Source organism: Gobio gobio, assembly GCF_949357685.1.
Source record: "Gobio gobio genome assembly, chromosome: 20".
Lineage (NCBI taxonomy): Eukaryota > Metazoa > Chordata > Actinopteri > Cypriniformes > Gobionidae > Gobio > Gobio gobio.
In genome coordinates, this window is record NC_137113.1 from 49,590,225 (window position 1) to 49,605,724 (window position 15,500).

A 15,500-nucleotide genomic window follows, 5' to 3' on the forward strand; every position below is an offset into this window, starting at 1 on the left:
GGAGCAACTGACATCATGGTGCCAGGACAACTGTCTCTCTCTGAATGTTAACAAGACCAAAGAACTGATTGTGGACTTCAGGAAGAGACAGCATCGGTCATACTCCCCTCTCATGATCAGCGGGACACCGGTAGAGAGAGTGAGCAGCTTCAAATACCTGGGTGTGAACATCTCCGAGGATCTGACCTGGACTACACACATCCAGACACAGGTGAAAAAAGCCAGGCAAAGACTGTACCACCTGCGCCAGCTGAGGAAATTCAGGGTTTCACCAGCCATCCTGAAAACTTTCTATCGAGGGGCGATAGAAAGTGTCCTGACTCAGTGCATCACAGCGTGGTACGGGAACAGCACCAGTCACGATGGCAAAGCCCTGCAAAGAGTGGTGCGCTTATCCGAGCGCATCTCAGGCTCAGCTCTCCCGTCTCTGCAGGACATCTACACCAAACGCTGCAGAGGTAGAGCTACTAAAATCATCAGAGACATTAATCACCCTGCAAACTCTCACTTCACCCTGCTGCCATCTGGTAAGCGCTTCCGTAGCCTGATGGCAAAGACTGAAAGACTCAGGAGGAGTTTCTTCCCCCAGGCCATCAGACTCCTGAACTCAGTCACGTGACTCACTTCACCCCCGCACACACATAAACATACAGTCTTTTAACATTAACATCCACATACTGCAATTGCACTGCACTTTACGTCCCTATTGTTACTGCGTAACAACCTGTAATAAACCTTGCACATTATACTTCTTTATATATACATATATATATTTTATGTTAACCACTTATTTTTAAGTCTACAGTTTATCTCACTTATCATATCCACATATTTTTTATATTTTTATTTTTATCTTATTTCCTATTTTTATCTTTTACTTGATTTATTTATAATTCTACTTATGTTAATACTTTTTATTCTAATTTTATTCTATTTCTATTTAATTTCTTGTAACTGTTATTTGCACTGTCCATGGAGCGGACCTGTTTACATTTCACTGCCAGTTGTATATTGTGTATATAACTGTGTATGTGACAAATAAAACTCTTGAATCTTGAATCTTGAAAATCTGTTTGATAGTAATACAATAACTAGTGGGTCAAGGACGTTCATGGAAATGTACAAACATTGTCCCAAATGCAGTGAATTCGGAGCTCCTGAAACGCCTCTATAGTCTTGAGGGAGCCTGGCCCTACAGGTCTCTCATTCATTTCATCTGTTCAGAGTCTGGCCGCTCTCCATTGACAACAGGTTTTCCAGGTTTTCACAACAAAACCCACCCAATTGCTACTCAAAACTAGCCCAAAACAAGCCCAATCGCGTTTCAGGGGGGCTTCTCCGCATTTGGAGGGTAAAATATGTGTTTTTTTGGCATGGTTGCCTGCTAAAATTCACATTCCCGGGGCTAAATATCACATAATTGGGGTCACTTCAACCAGCGGACATGAAAACAGCAAAACAACAAAATATCATATGCTTGCAGTGTTCATTTTGACAGCAAATTTTGATTTAGTTTTAGTTATAGTCTTTTGACTAAAATGCCATTTAGTTCTAGTCATATTTTAGTCGCCTGAATTGTTTTTAGTTTTAGTCTAGTTCTAAGATTTTAGTCGACTAATTCTACAGTAGTTTTAGTCTCCTAAAATCTAATGAGTTTAGTTCAATTGTAATACATTAAGCATTTAAGCGTCACATAAACGACTGTCACTTGAACTGACTTTTTGACATCATTTTGTTTTTTACATTAAAAATACACGAAAGAGCTCAATTCACTTTTTTTAAAAACATCTCTATAGTTTTTGTAACTTTGTATTTCTGTTTTAGTTAGTAGGCCATATCAGGTTAAGCTAAAGCTACAAATAGGTTTGTTTATTTATTTAATTTTAGTTAACATTTATTTAATAGATTTAAAATATTTTTTTTAATGGTTTTAGTGAACTATTATAACCCTGATACTTTATTGAATATGTGTCTAATACTGGTCTTTCCTCCTGACTATGAATTAAATGGGAATTAAATGAAATACAGTTTATTGTGTAAGCAAAAACGAATATATAATGCGTGACTTTTAATGATAAACGAGCTGGAAATACACCGCGACTCTTATTTTGAAATGTCTGCGCCTCTATTGCAGTTGCAGGAGCTCATTCAAGTTCAGGAGATCAAATATGCGTCTAAAACATATTACTATATAAACATCGTAAAGTGAACACAGTCATTATTCATCAGCATTAGTTCATAAACACTGGTCTGGCATAAATGTGTGTTATTGATTGAGCCGCTCTGGAGCTGGATTGGGTGTGTGTGTGTGTGTGTGTGTGTGTGTGTGTGTGTGTGTGTGTGTGTGTGTGTGTGTGTGTGTGTGTGTGTGTGTGTGTGTGTGTGTGTGTGTGTGTGTGTGTGTGTGTGTGTTATTGATTGAGCCGCTCTGGAGCTGGATTGGGGGTGTGTGTGTGTGTGTGTGTGTGTGTGTGTGTGTGTGTGTGTGTGTGTTATTGATTGAGCCGCTCTGGAGCTGGATTGGGTGTGTGTGTGTGTGTGTGTGTGTGTGTGTGTGTGTGTGTGTGTGTGTGTGTGTGTGTGTGTGTGTGTGTGTGTGTGTGTGTGTGTGTGTGTGTGTGTGTGTGTGTGTGTGTGTGTGTGTGTGTGTGTGTGTGTGTGTGAGCCTGTAGATCGTGTGTTTTCCAGAGGTTAGATCAGTTCAGATCAAATGTGTTCATCTGAGACACAGGACATCAGTTCTGACCCCATCTCTGCCCTAATCCACCCTCACTAACATTTACATCTCGCTTTATCTGTTGACGAAAATGACAACAGATTTTCGCCATAGTTTTTGTCATCCAACACTAGTTTGTATTTAGTTATCATCTCGTTTTCGTTGACGAAAATGATGACGAAAATTATTCGTCAACAAAATTAACACTGATTCGGAGAGCAGTTAAATGACCACACGACCTGGTGTTTGTCTAAAGGTCATTCGGCCGGGGATTTTTACGCGGATGGTGGGAGACGGACGGCAATAAAATCCCGGACTAGCCTCTGTAAATGATGACCATACCTTCTGACCGCACAATTAACAATTACCGTCCGGATAGAGCTTCAGCAACTCCTTCAGCACTAACAGAGCGAGCTGGAGAATCACACTTTTCCCGGGACACAACATCACGGCCACCAACAGAACTCAGCACAGATTGTTCTTGCTCCGGCTATAACTTCTGGACACTCGGTAGCGGAGCCACAACTGACCGAACGGCTTCACTCGCATCTTTCTCCATTCGCCATTACTGAACTACAACTCACACAAGCGCATTAATGCCATCGCTCTCAGCCACGCCCTCTGTTCACTGATTGGACCGGTACAAATTTGTTCGGAGAAAACACCGCAGTCCCAGACGGAGAACTGAAGGAAAATGAACATTGAGGGCGGAGCCAGGCTAGTCTTGAGAACCGACACATCACAATATTCCTCATTATAATAATTAATGCGCAGAATAAAGGGGCGTGGCCTGGTTGAGTTAGTTAGTCGTGTGTTGAAACTGCAAGTTATGATAAGGGGCGGGGCATTTCCCAAACACCAATCACAACACACCGCTCCGACCAATCAGAACACAGTGTGCTTTTCAGAAGGAGGGGCTTCACAGAGACAGAGCGTTACTGACAGACTGGGAAGAGAGGAGCCGCAACAATGGAGAATATGAGGAAATAATCAACAGTAGAGCCAGAAACACAACAGGACACCACATGAGTATGAAGCCCAGAGATTTAGCAGAGAACTCAGGTGAGAAGTGTTTCTTGTAGTCATGATTGATAGTTCTGATCGGTACAATGCTGATTGTTTGGACACAATGAGTGTGCGGAGAGCCTCTGATCCGTCCGGACCAGCCTGTGCCAGCCCTGCTCCACTGTCCTCACACATTCACATCTCAACAAGAGCTTCTGTTGAGGCTCAGACTCACATGACACCATCATCGACTGCAAGCAAAGAGAAAATACTGCACCGTTGTAGTTCTCGGAAACTGTGGGATTGCTGAAAGCAAAAGGTTGCATTCCAGTGAACAGGGAACGTTCTCTCACAGTTATGAACAGACGTTCTTCCAGTAGCGTTGATGAAACGTTCGTTCAACGTTATCTGGTCTTTACTGTAATAAGGTTCAGCACAAAAGTGTTTAGGTGTACATTCTTTTTTAATGTTAGGGTAAACGTGCCTATTAAGCTCACTAAAGACATTTTAGTGCACATGGTATTGGTTTGAGCACAAGAAGTTATGTTAAAATAAAATAGTAATCTCTCACACAATAATATTACATTTTATTTTAAATTACAAAGCATTTTAATTAAGATATACATCATTAAATGCATAAAGTCTCATGTTTGTACCCTTTACACCCCTGTTGTCACTAAGCTCACGTCATGTTTATTTTAAACAACAATAATTTTATAACGATTAACTTGAAGGGACAACCATGAGTTCATATTTAACGTATTTACATAGACGTTCAGTGTGGATGAGCTTTATTGGAACGGCAAACCTTTTTTAAATTAATAAATATTATCAAATAAAATTTAAAAGGACAATTTAGCTGAAAAAAACATGACGTATTAAGTTCATACATATTTTAATATGAACAGCTATTATTGAAAATCATATTACAATGCACAATAATATGAAGTCTTTAATAAAAACTGCAGTGTGAAACCACAGAAAATCAATAAACTCTACATTTATAATATAATGGATTTAAAAGCACAAGTCAGTAATGCCTGTGAAGTGATATATTAGTGTACACACAATCTCACAAAGCTAATAAGCGAACAATGTTCTGTAGCATCTGCGCATCTTTTGGATAGAAGAACTGTAATTATTTCCCACATCCAGGTTATAATATGCAAAAGTCTAAACATTAATCTCTTAATTTTGCAGTAAGAAGTTATACTTATCGAAAATAAAGGCTTAAACATCTAAAAATATGCACATTTAAGGGGCTCCTCTTCTGGTGAAAGTTTTCAGACAGCTTTCAAAATGGCCGCCAGACAGTGTGGATAACTAGCCTGGATGCCAACTTAGCCCCGCCCACAACAGTTCGGTCTGGACTAGATCCGTTGTGGAGCAACTATGCCCAAACAGGAGCAGTTCGGACCAATGAAATTGTCAGGACGGGCTTTTTACGATGATGGACGGATGATCAACAGTAACGTCACCAAAGAGCGCTTGGGTTGAATTAAGTACTCTGTGTATCCTTAAATACTTTTACACTCATCTTCTTCCACTACTTCTTCCAGCACAGGGTTGCCAAGTTTTCACAACAAAACCCGCCTTATTGCTACTCAAAACTAGCCCAAAACAAGCCCAATAGCTTTCTGGGGGGGGGGGGGGGTTCTCCGGGAAAAATGGCGTTTGGGGAGTAAAATATGTGTTTTTTTGGCAGGGTTGCTGCAAAAAAATTGCATTCCTGGGTCTAAATATCACATAATTGGGGTCACTTCAACCCGCTGACAACACTGTGTGCAGTTGAGTTCTGTTGACATTTGACAATTAACGTTATGCGTCGCTCCTTTGCTCTGATTGGTTGTCTTTCCTGGTTTGGTTGAAACAGGCCCCATAATCACAGCCCAACCGAGCAGATCAGACTCATATTAAGACTACAATTGAGTATGACAACATCAGGCTAGGGAACCACCAACAATCAAGAATGCATGATTATATGGTGTAATTGCTTTGCAAACAAGAAGTGATGTTATAATGGAAGTCAATGGGGCGAAAACAGCCACGAACAGTAAATAAGGGAGAAAACATTCAAATCTGATCCTGCACAAAAACTAACACTGCATCAAAGCCAGTGTTGTTGCGAATCTTTCACATGTCCAAGACTGTGATAAAATATTGAAAAAAATTGAGTATGACAACGTCAGGCTAGTGCATGCCCATATCTCATTCGCTTGACATTACAGGAGGTGTATAATAACACATCAGTTGGTTAAGACATCGAGTAGGATGATCAATTATTTTCTTCTTTTTATAATCTGAGCTCAAAGATAGTAGTGTGCTTACGTTTACCCTACACTCTAAAAAATGCTGGGTTAAAAATAACCCAAGTTGGGTTGAAAATGGACTAACCCAGCAATTGGGTTGTTTTAACCCAGCGTTTCGGTAAAATGTTTGCTTAAAAAAACCCAATTGCTATTGTTAGTCCATTTTCAACCCAACTTGGGTTATTTTTAACCCAGCATTTTTTAGAGTATACTTGTTTCAGAACGCTCAGAGAACATTCATGAGTAACGTTCGCATAATGTTTGACGCATGATATATCATATATAATCATTCGACTCACTGATTCATAACGCTCTGAACCGCTGAATCGACTCACTGATCCATAACGCTTCGAAGCTTCATGATGCCTTGTTTTGAAATCGCCATCACTATATAAGTCGTTATTTAGGGTTTTTTTGCGCACAGAAACTATTCTCGTCTTCATAAAGTTATTGTAGAGCCGCTGTAGTGAGATGGACTTTGTAACTTTAGTCTTTAGTGTCTTTTAGGGGTCTTGAGAGTGTAAAGTTGAGCCAATGGAGGCCTTTCAGAGCATCAGATTTACACTAAAATATCTTCATTTGTGTCTGAAGATGAACGGAGGTCTGACGGGTGTCCAACCACATGAGGCTCAGTCATTAATGACACAATTTACATTTTTGGGTGAACAAACCCTTTAACGTTCACACAACCAAGATGTTTTTAAAACTGGACGTTTGAGCGTTCAGATAAATATCGTTCTCATATCTTCACAGGAGTGTTAGCAGTGTTTTGAGGGCATGTGCTCACCGTTGCTGACGGTGTTGACGTAGTAGCGGCGTCCCTGCGGAGACATGTAGCTCTTCCAGTCCCGGGGCAGCGGCTCGTCCAGAGGAGACATCGCGGGTAAACTCTACAGCACAACGGGAAAACATAACGTCAGTACATCTTTAGACACTGACAAACACACAGACCCTCCGTTTCCACTCACACACTTCCACAAAATACACACCATTAAAGGTGACCGTAAAGACATTTATAATGCTACAAAAGATTTCAAATAAATGCTGTTCTTTTGAATGTTCTATTCATCAGCTTTCCTATAGCTCAAACAGTAGAGCGCTAGCAACGCCAAGGTCATGGGTTCGATTCCCAGGGAAAGCAAGAATTGACAAAATGTAAAATGTGTACCTTGAATGGATAAAATGGATAAAAGCGTCTGCCAAATGCATAAATGTAAATGTAAGTTTCCACAGAAATATGAACAACACTGATAATAATCATAAATGTGTGTTGATCATCAGATCCTCATATGAGAATGATTAGTGAAAGGTCATGTGACACTGAAGACTGGAGTAATGATGATAAATCACAGGAATAAATGACACTTTACTGTATATTCACATAGAGAACAGATGATCTACATTCTAATAATATTTACAATTTTTAAGCCTTAAAACTGTTGATGCGTTTATTGTAATGCTCTACTGGGTGGTTGCCCTGCTCGCCTAATAAATAAACTCCAGCTGGTCCAAAACGCAGCAGCTCCAGTTCTTACTAGAAGCAGGAAGTGTGACCATATTAGCCCAGTTCTGTCAACACTGCACTGGCTGCCTATTAAACATTGCATACATTTTAAAATCTTGCTTATTACTTATAAAGCACTTAATGGTTTATCTCCAGTACTTGAGCTCTTAACACATTATCCTCCATCACGTCTACTGCGCTCTCTAAACTCTGGCCAGTTGATCATACCGAGAATATCCAAATCAACTCTTTTCCTATTTAGCTCCTAAACTCTGGAACTCTTCCTAACATTGTTCGGGAAGCAGACACACTGTGTCAGTTTAAATCTAGACTAAAAACACATCTCTTTACTGTGGCATACACATAAAACACTTCTTCAGTTAAATGATTGTTAGGCTGCATTAACTAGGTCAGCCGGAACCGGGAACACTTCCCATAACACCTGATGTACTCGTGACATCATCAGAAGAATGGCATCTACGCTAATGCTAGTCTCTCTGTTTATCCCCAGGTTTACTGCAGTCAGCCGGATCCGGGCCGGATCCAGATCAGATGCTGGACATGACCAACACATGACCCTGAAGTGTCTGAGAGACCGTGATTAGACTCTGAAACTGCCTCATCGTCACGGCATCCTCAGTAAACCCGTCTCCGGCGTGATCTTTTGAATATTCCGATGTATTATGACCTCTGACCTGTAAAGTTCCCAGAATAATAATCATACGCTGTTTGTTAATTGGCCAGAGGAGAACTGCCCCCCCGACTGAGTCTGGTTTCTCCAAGGTTTATTTTCCTCCATTCTGCTCCTGATGGGGTTTGGGTTTTCTTGCCGCTGTCGCCTCTGGCTTGTGTTGCTCAGTTGGAGACACTAAATGTTCAACTAAATATCCAAATAAATCTAATTATTAAACTAAATCAACCATATGAACTAAATTACTGTTCTAAAGCCCACACTGTCACTGTATGATAATTGAAATGAACTGATGACATCAGTGTTTTCTCCAGAACGTCTGTCCGGCCGAATCAAATTCTGTTGCATTATTTTCCTGTTTAACACTGTGAAGCTGCTCTGAGACAATCTGCATTGTAGAAAAGCGCCAGTGGTGGTTCTAGACCACGGTAACTATGGGGGCCAGGCAGGGGCCACTTGTGCTTTTAGGGGGCACACATTAACATTTATCTTAACCAGTAGTTAATTAGGTAGTTCACCTAAAAATGAAAATTCTATCACCATTTACTCACCCCCATGTCGTTCCAAATATGACTTTCTTATGTTGAACACAATATTAACTTATTTATTTTATTAAACTGTTGTATAAGATCAGTAGGCTATCGCATTTGCAGTCATGCTATTCTGGGTAGAAAAACAGAACTTGTGTGATATAGCACTCGTTACTCATGTTATATTGCTTAGTCTATATCATGATGTAAATGTGAGGGTGTTTTCACACTGGCAGTTTAGTTCGAATAATTGGTCATGTGAAAGTTGTCATGACCCGGGTGAGCTGAGCTCAGGGGAACTGAATTCGAGACTGCCTGAAGGAGGTGCTCTGAGCTCGGTTGCGCAAATTGTGCTCGAGCTTTGCTGCGATTCATGGGAATATGAAAGCAACAGCTAACATACGACCAGCGGGCCAGTGGCGGACCACTGGAGGCAAAGTTGGTGGACCACTGGAGGCAAAGTTGGCGGACCACTGGAGGCAAAGTTGGTGGACCACTGGAGGCAAAGTTGGTGGACCACTGGAGGCAAAGTTGGTGGACCACTGGAGGCAAAGTTGGCGGACCACTGGAGGCAAAGTTGGCGGACCACTGGAGGCAAAGTTGGCGGACCACTGGAGGCAAAGTTGGCGGACCACTGGAGGCAAAGTTGGTGGACCACTGGAGGCAAAGTTGGTGGACCACTGGAGGCAAAGTTGGCGGACCACTGGAGGCAAAGTTGGCGGACCACTGGAGGCAAAGTTGGCGGACCACTGGAGGCAAAGTTGGCGGACCACTGGAGGCAAAGTTGGCGGACCACTGGAGGCAAAGTTGGCGGACCACTGGAGGCAAAGTTGGTGGACCACTGGAGGCAAAGTTGGCGGACCACTGGAGGCACAGTTGGGGGACCACTGGAGGCAAAGTTGGTGGACCACTGGAGGCAAAGTTGGTGGACCACTGGAGGCAAAGTTGGTGGACCACTGGAGGCAAAGTTGGTGGACCACTGGAGGCAAAGTTGGTGGACCACTGGAGGCAAAGTTGGTGGACCACTGGAGGCAAAGTTGGTGGACCACTGGAGGCAAAGTTGGTGGACCACTGGAGGCAAAGTTGGTGGACCACTGGAGGCAAAGTTGGTGGACCACTGGAGGCAAAGTTGGTGGACCACTGGAGGCAAAGTTGGCGGACCACTGGAGGCACAGTTGGTGGACCACTGGAGGCAAAGTTGGCGGACCACTGGAGGCACAGTTGGTGGACTACTGGAGGCAAAGTTGGTGGACCACTGGAGGCAAAGTTGGCGGACCACTGGAGGCAAAGTTGGCGGACCACTGGAGGCACAGTTGGCGGACCACTGGAGGCAAAGTTGGTGGACCACTGGAGGCAAAGTTGGCGGACCACTGGAGGCAAAGTTGGGGGACCACTGGAGGCAAAGTTGGTGGACCACTGGAGGCAAAGTTGGTGGACCACTGGAGGCAAAGTTGGTGGACCACTGGAGGCAAAGTTGGTGGACCACTGGAGGCAAAGTTGGCGGACCACTGGAGGCAAAGTTGGTGGACCACTGGAGGCAAAGTTGGCGGACCACTGAAGGCAAAGTTGGCGGACCACTGGAGGCAAAGTTGGTGGACCACTGGAGGCAAAGTTGGCGGACCACTGGAGGCAAAGTTGGTGGACTACTGGAGGCAAAGTTGGTGGACCACTGGAGGCAAAGTTGGCGGACCACTGGAGGCAAAGTTGGCGGACCACTGGAGGCACAGTTGGCGGACCACTGGAGGCAAAGTTGGTGGACCACTGGAGGCAAAGTTGGCGGACCACTGGAGGCACAGTTGGCGGACCACTGGAGGCAAAGTTGGCGGACCACTGGAGGCAAAGTTGGCGGACCACTGGAGGCAAAGTTGGTGGACTACTGGAGGCAAAGTTGGTGGACCACTGGAGGCAAAGTTGGTGGACCACAGGAGGCAAAGTTGGCGGACCACTGGAGGCACAGTTGGCGGACCACTGGAGGCAAAGTTGGTGGACCACTGGAGGCAAAGTTGGCGGACCACTGGAGGCAAAGTTGGCGGACCACTGGAGGCACAGTTGGCGGACCACTGGAGGCACAGTTAGCGGACCACTGGAGGCAAAGTTAGCGGACCACTGGAGGCAAAGTTGGCGGCCCGCTGGCATTTTGCTCATTGTTTTCCTAGCGGACCACCAGCGGCAGCCATCACTTTTCCGATAGTGCTCCGCTACCGAGCCGCTGGTTTATATGACATGTTTTCTGGCTGCCCACGGACGATCCACGGGTCATATGATTCACAACTGGGTAATTTATAGTTAGATCCAATATAATATTATTTTATGCAATAACGAATCAAAAACAAAATACACAACTGCTAATAATTATATATAATTAATATATTAAATATATAATATATATATATATATATATATATATATATATATATATATAAATTAAAAACAGGATACATAATATTGTATTTTATATTATAAGATTAATGACTCGGGTGCGCAAGAAAAGTAACCTGCGCATGCATTCTATCAGATGACGATGTATTTAGTTCAATAAAACACATGTAGGCTAAGGGATGATAGTGTTGATGATTTACCTTGGATACGAGCGAGAGGGAGCCTGCGGTGTATTCGCGGTTTAGAACGCGCTCTGACGCGGACCACAACAAACATGCCCAGTGTAAAAACGCTGAGACTCAAACTCAAACAGGGGCATTTTTGCCGCATATCTTGAATTGTATGGACATTCTAACTAAGAAGCACTGAAATGGTTTGGTTAACGACATTCAAACTAATACAGGTTTTGGAACAACACGAGGGTGAGTTACATTAGGTGTTTTTATTCTCTTTTTGGGGGAACTAACCCTTTAACTTATTCCCGGATTATTGAAAGTCTTTTTTATTTGGCCATATACTGTATCACTCTGCAGTCTCTACACGTGAAGTAAAATCATTTCAAGTTCATTTATTTATTTGAAAAGTAATGTATCTGTAATATGATCATGCTCAATTTATAAAAGTAAAACTAAACTATTTATTTGACATGTTTTGTAGCCTTCCTGCTCTCTGTTAGCAGACTCTTCACAAAGTTAGCATAGACATAAAAACAAACATCTAATACTCTATAAGCAACACTGGACAATTGGATAAAATAATATTATTTCTCACTATATGTGAACAAGACTGAAATTACATTATTTTCTGTATCTTTTCTCGGGTATGCCTATCTGTCATATTCGCACATGAGCGGTTCTTCATATCGTACCAAACAAAAAACTGGTTAAACTGGTTGCAATGTGCGGCCCCCCCTAGAACCGCCACTGAAAAGCGCGATATAAATAAAGTTGACTTGACTTGACATTTGTACTCAAACGCTCTTACCTATAGACTAAACACCTGGGCCAGTATTCATAAAGAATCTTAATGCAAAGAGTCGCTCCTAGTGACAAAAATCTAAGAAAATTCTTAGAAATGTGGGCGTTTACTCTTAAAATTAACTAAAAAATCCTAGTAAAGAAAAAAGTATTTCAGAAAGCATCTTAACCCTTAAAAGAGTTCTTAAGGTCAGATTTGTTAAGAGCACAGACGAGGACTTTAAAGAGGATTAAGAGTTTCTTTAGCAGCGGAGAAAATGGCAGAAAGACGAAGAGAGAGAAGAAATGTGTTGCAGACGATGGAGGACAGTGACTTAAGACGCTATAGATTAGATCATGTTTGTTGCATTAAATCCAACTTTCAAACCACCAATTAAATAGACATGCCAGCAATCAGTGTAGTTGGAAAGAGTGGAACAATGTTTATAATTCTAAGCCAATCAAATACCTTATAGGAAATTAACAGCATGGGAAATAATAAAATGATTTTTATACACTGAAAAAAAATATTTGTTTAATTTACTAAAAAATTATCCTAAGTGGTCGCAATCAATTTATTTGATCTCAATTTAAACAAAAACACATGCAATTCCCATAAAACCAATTCATTTTTTAAAATTAAAATCAAAAAACTAAATTTAAATTATTTAAACGAGTACAAATTAATTATGCTTAATAAAAATTTTCAGTGTACATATATATATAATGTGTGTGTGTGTGTATGTGTGTGTGTGTGTGTGTGTGAGTGAGAGAACAGTAAAATAGGACAATTTGCGCTTGTAAATTCAAAGTGAAGGCTTAGAATAGACCCTATACTGAAAAGCGCTCCTTTTTGGACAACCAATCACAGTCTTCAAAAGCCTGTGTCATACGTAGCAACAGGGTCAGCCCCGCCTCTTCACTCAGATAAAGGTTTTTGTGTTTTCCTTGCTCAGAGTTGCTCTCAGATCGGTCCTGAATAGCTCTTAAGCTAAGACTCCTACGTAAAAGTTTTTAAGCTAAATTAGGAGTTTTCTGAGAGGACTCTTAGAATCTTTATGAATACGGGCCCTGATGCTTACACGCCGTCACAGATTCACGTTTTTTTAAGTTTATATGAAGATGATAACGCTATCGTTCAAAACTTTCGGGGTGTGTGTTCTCTAGTGTCAGGAACGCATTGAGAGTTGATGTTTTACCTGATCGTCTGGACAATTAAAAACTGACTTCAGCTGGACAATAACTTCATCAAGAGCTGACAATCTTGTGTTTTCTACACAAACAATCTCTCTTCATTAGTTTCCTGTGATCACTGTGAAGCTGCTTTGACAGGATCTGTGTGCAGATCAAGGGGACAGGACTTGATTTGATAAGCGGCTCTTGTGTTTCCGCCTTGAGCAGTTTCTCAGAGTTCAGCTCAGAGAGGTTTTCCCACTCGTAATCTCGTCCGGTTGGGAATGCTGGCAATGTGTGGGAAGGGTTTCACTCCTCATGTTCACTTCTACTTTAGTTTAGGAGCCGCTCACTCTGGAGAGGGGAAATGGATCAGTCAAAGCCTGAGGTCAGAGATACTGAGACTGGTTTTCCTCGGGTGTTTCCTGATGATCTAGTGGGACACACACATTCCTCACCACCGCAGAAACACACGGTTTTTACGGTCCTGTATTATAAATGATCACTCGTGAGCTGCATTAAATGAAGTGTTTTCTTCCTGTGACTGCTTTCAGCAGAGGTGGACAAACTACACAACTCTATTACTCGAGAAAAAGTAAAAGTACTACTGGTCAAATATTACTCCGTTACAAGTGAAAGTTCTAAAAACAGATTTTGACTTAAGTAAAAGTACAGAAGTATTTGTTTTTAAAAGTACTTAAAGGGTTAGTTCACCCAAAACTGTAAATTGTGTCATTAATGACTGAGCCTCATGTGGTTGGACACCCGTCAGACCTCCGTTCATCTTCAGACACAAATGAAGATATTTTAGTGTAAAGCTGATGCTGAGAAAGGCTTCAGATAGGCCTCCATTGCACTCAAAAAATGATTCTTTAAACTTACTTCATTTAATTATGGACAGTGGTTCCACACAAGCAAATTGCTTTTTATTAACATTAATGGAATTTTTCTAATCTATGTAAACTCCTTGTGTTGGGACAACACGACTGAATGGGGAAGAATCTATGTGAAATAGTAATGTTGAACTAAATCAGTGGAATTGCTTCCCTATAAATAAAATCGGTTAAGTTAAATGAACATGCACACTCAAAAAAATAACTCATTGGACAAACTCAATTTACCTGAGGGGAGGTTTTCCATCCAATAAATATGTTTAACCCCAACTCATAAAAAACTAATTCATACAATGAAATGTAATTGAGTTGGTTCAACTCAATTTTATCTAATAGTTTAATTGATATTTATATACGTATATATACGTATATAATACGTATATTACTTTTTTTTCTTGTCAAACTTAAATTTAAAAAAATAATTGGAAAACCAATTATAAGCAATTTAATTCATCATCATATACAATGTATATAATGAATATATAAGAAAAGAGGTTTGACATTAGCATAGATCACTGGCGCCACTCTTCAGCATAACGGTAACCACAAAATTAAAAAAACATTACAGAAACCTCTCTAAATGTCCAACATAACTGAATTAAGTAAACTTCAGATTTAAATATATTAGGTTGATTGAACACAATTAAATTAAGTTGTGACAAAATTAGATATGTTTAAGTAAAGTGAACAGAATTTAAATGTGTCACATCTATGAAGGGCTTGAATCATTTTTTTGAGTTCAGTACATTTACACTCACAAGACTCATAAAAGGCACTAAAAACGTCGTTACAAAGTCCATCTCACCACAGTGACTCTACAATCATTTTACAATGTGACAACAATAGTTTTTGTGCGCAAAAAAAAATCTAAATAACACCTTTATCCAGCTTGTTCTTGTCTTCTGTGTGTGTCTCCACGACGCATGCGTGAGAATATGAGCAGATCCGGCGTTCGGACACATGAGCCAGAAGAGATTTGTTTACGAGCAGAGGAAGACGCGCGTATCTCAGCTGTTGAATTCTACACTGATCGTGCTTTAGGTCTCGGTGTAGAGCTCAAATGGGGCTAAAGTGTCATTTCATGGATTCCCGAACGCCGGATCTGCTCATATTCTCACACATGCGTCGTGGAGACACACATGGAAGAGGTTGAATAAAGTCGTTATTTAGATTTTTTTTTGCACAAAAACTATTGTCGTCGCATCGTAAAATGATTGTAGAGTCACTGTGGTGAGATGGACTTTGTAACGGCGTTTTTAGTGCCTTTTATGGGTCTTGTGAGTGTAAATGTACTGAATGCCAATGGAGGCCTATCTGAAGCCTTTCTCAGCATCAGCTTTACAC

The 15,500-nt window shown here is 41.2% G+C and overlaps 1 protein-coding gene across 2 annotated transcripts in view; it reads right to left on the bottom strand.

The window, feature by feature from the left end:
* Positions 1-15,500, bottom strand: part of gas7b (growth arrest-specific 7b) — a 90,212-nt gene that overhangs the window by 62,936 nt on the left and 11,776 nt on the right. For both annotated transcript variants that reach the window (XM_079845446.1, XM_079845445.1), the window contains one exon: positions 6,818-6,920. In XM_079845446.1, the coding sequence (XP_079701572.1) occupies positions 6,818-6,920 (103 nt within the window). The remainder of the gene's footprint in view (positions 1-6,817; positions 6,921-15,500) is intronic.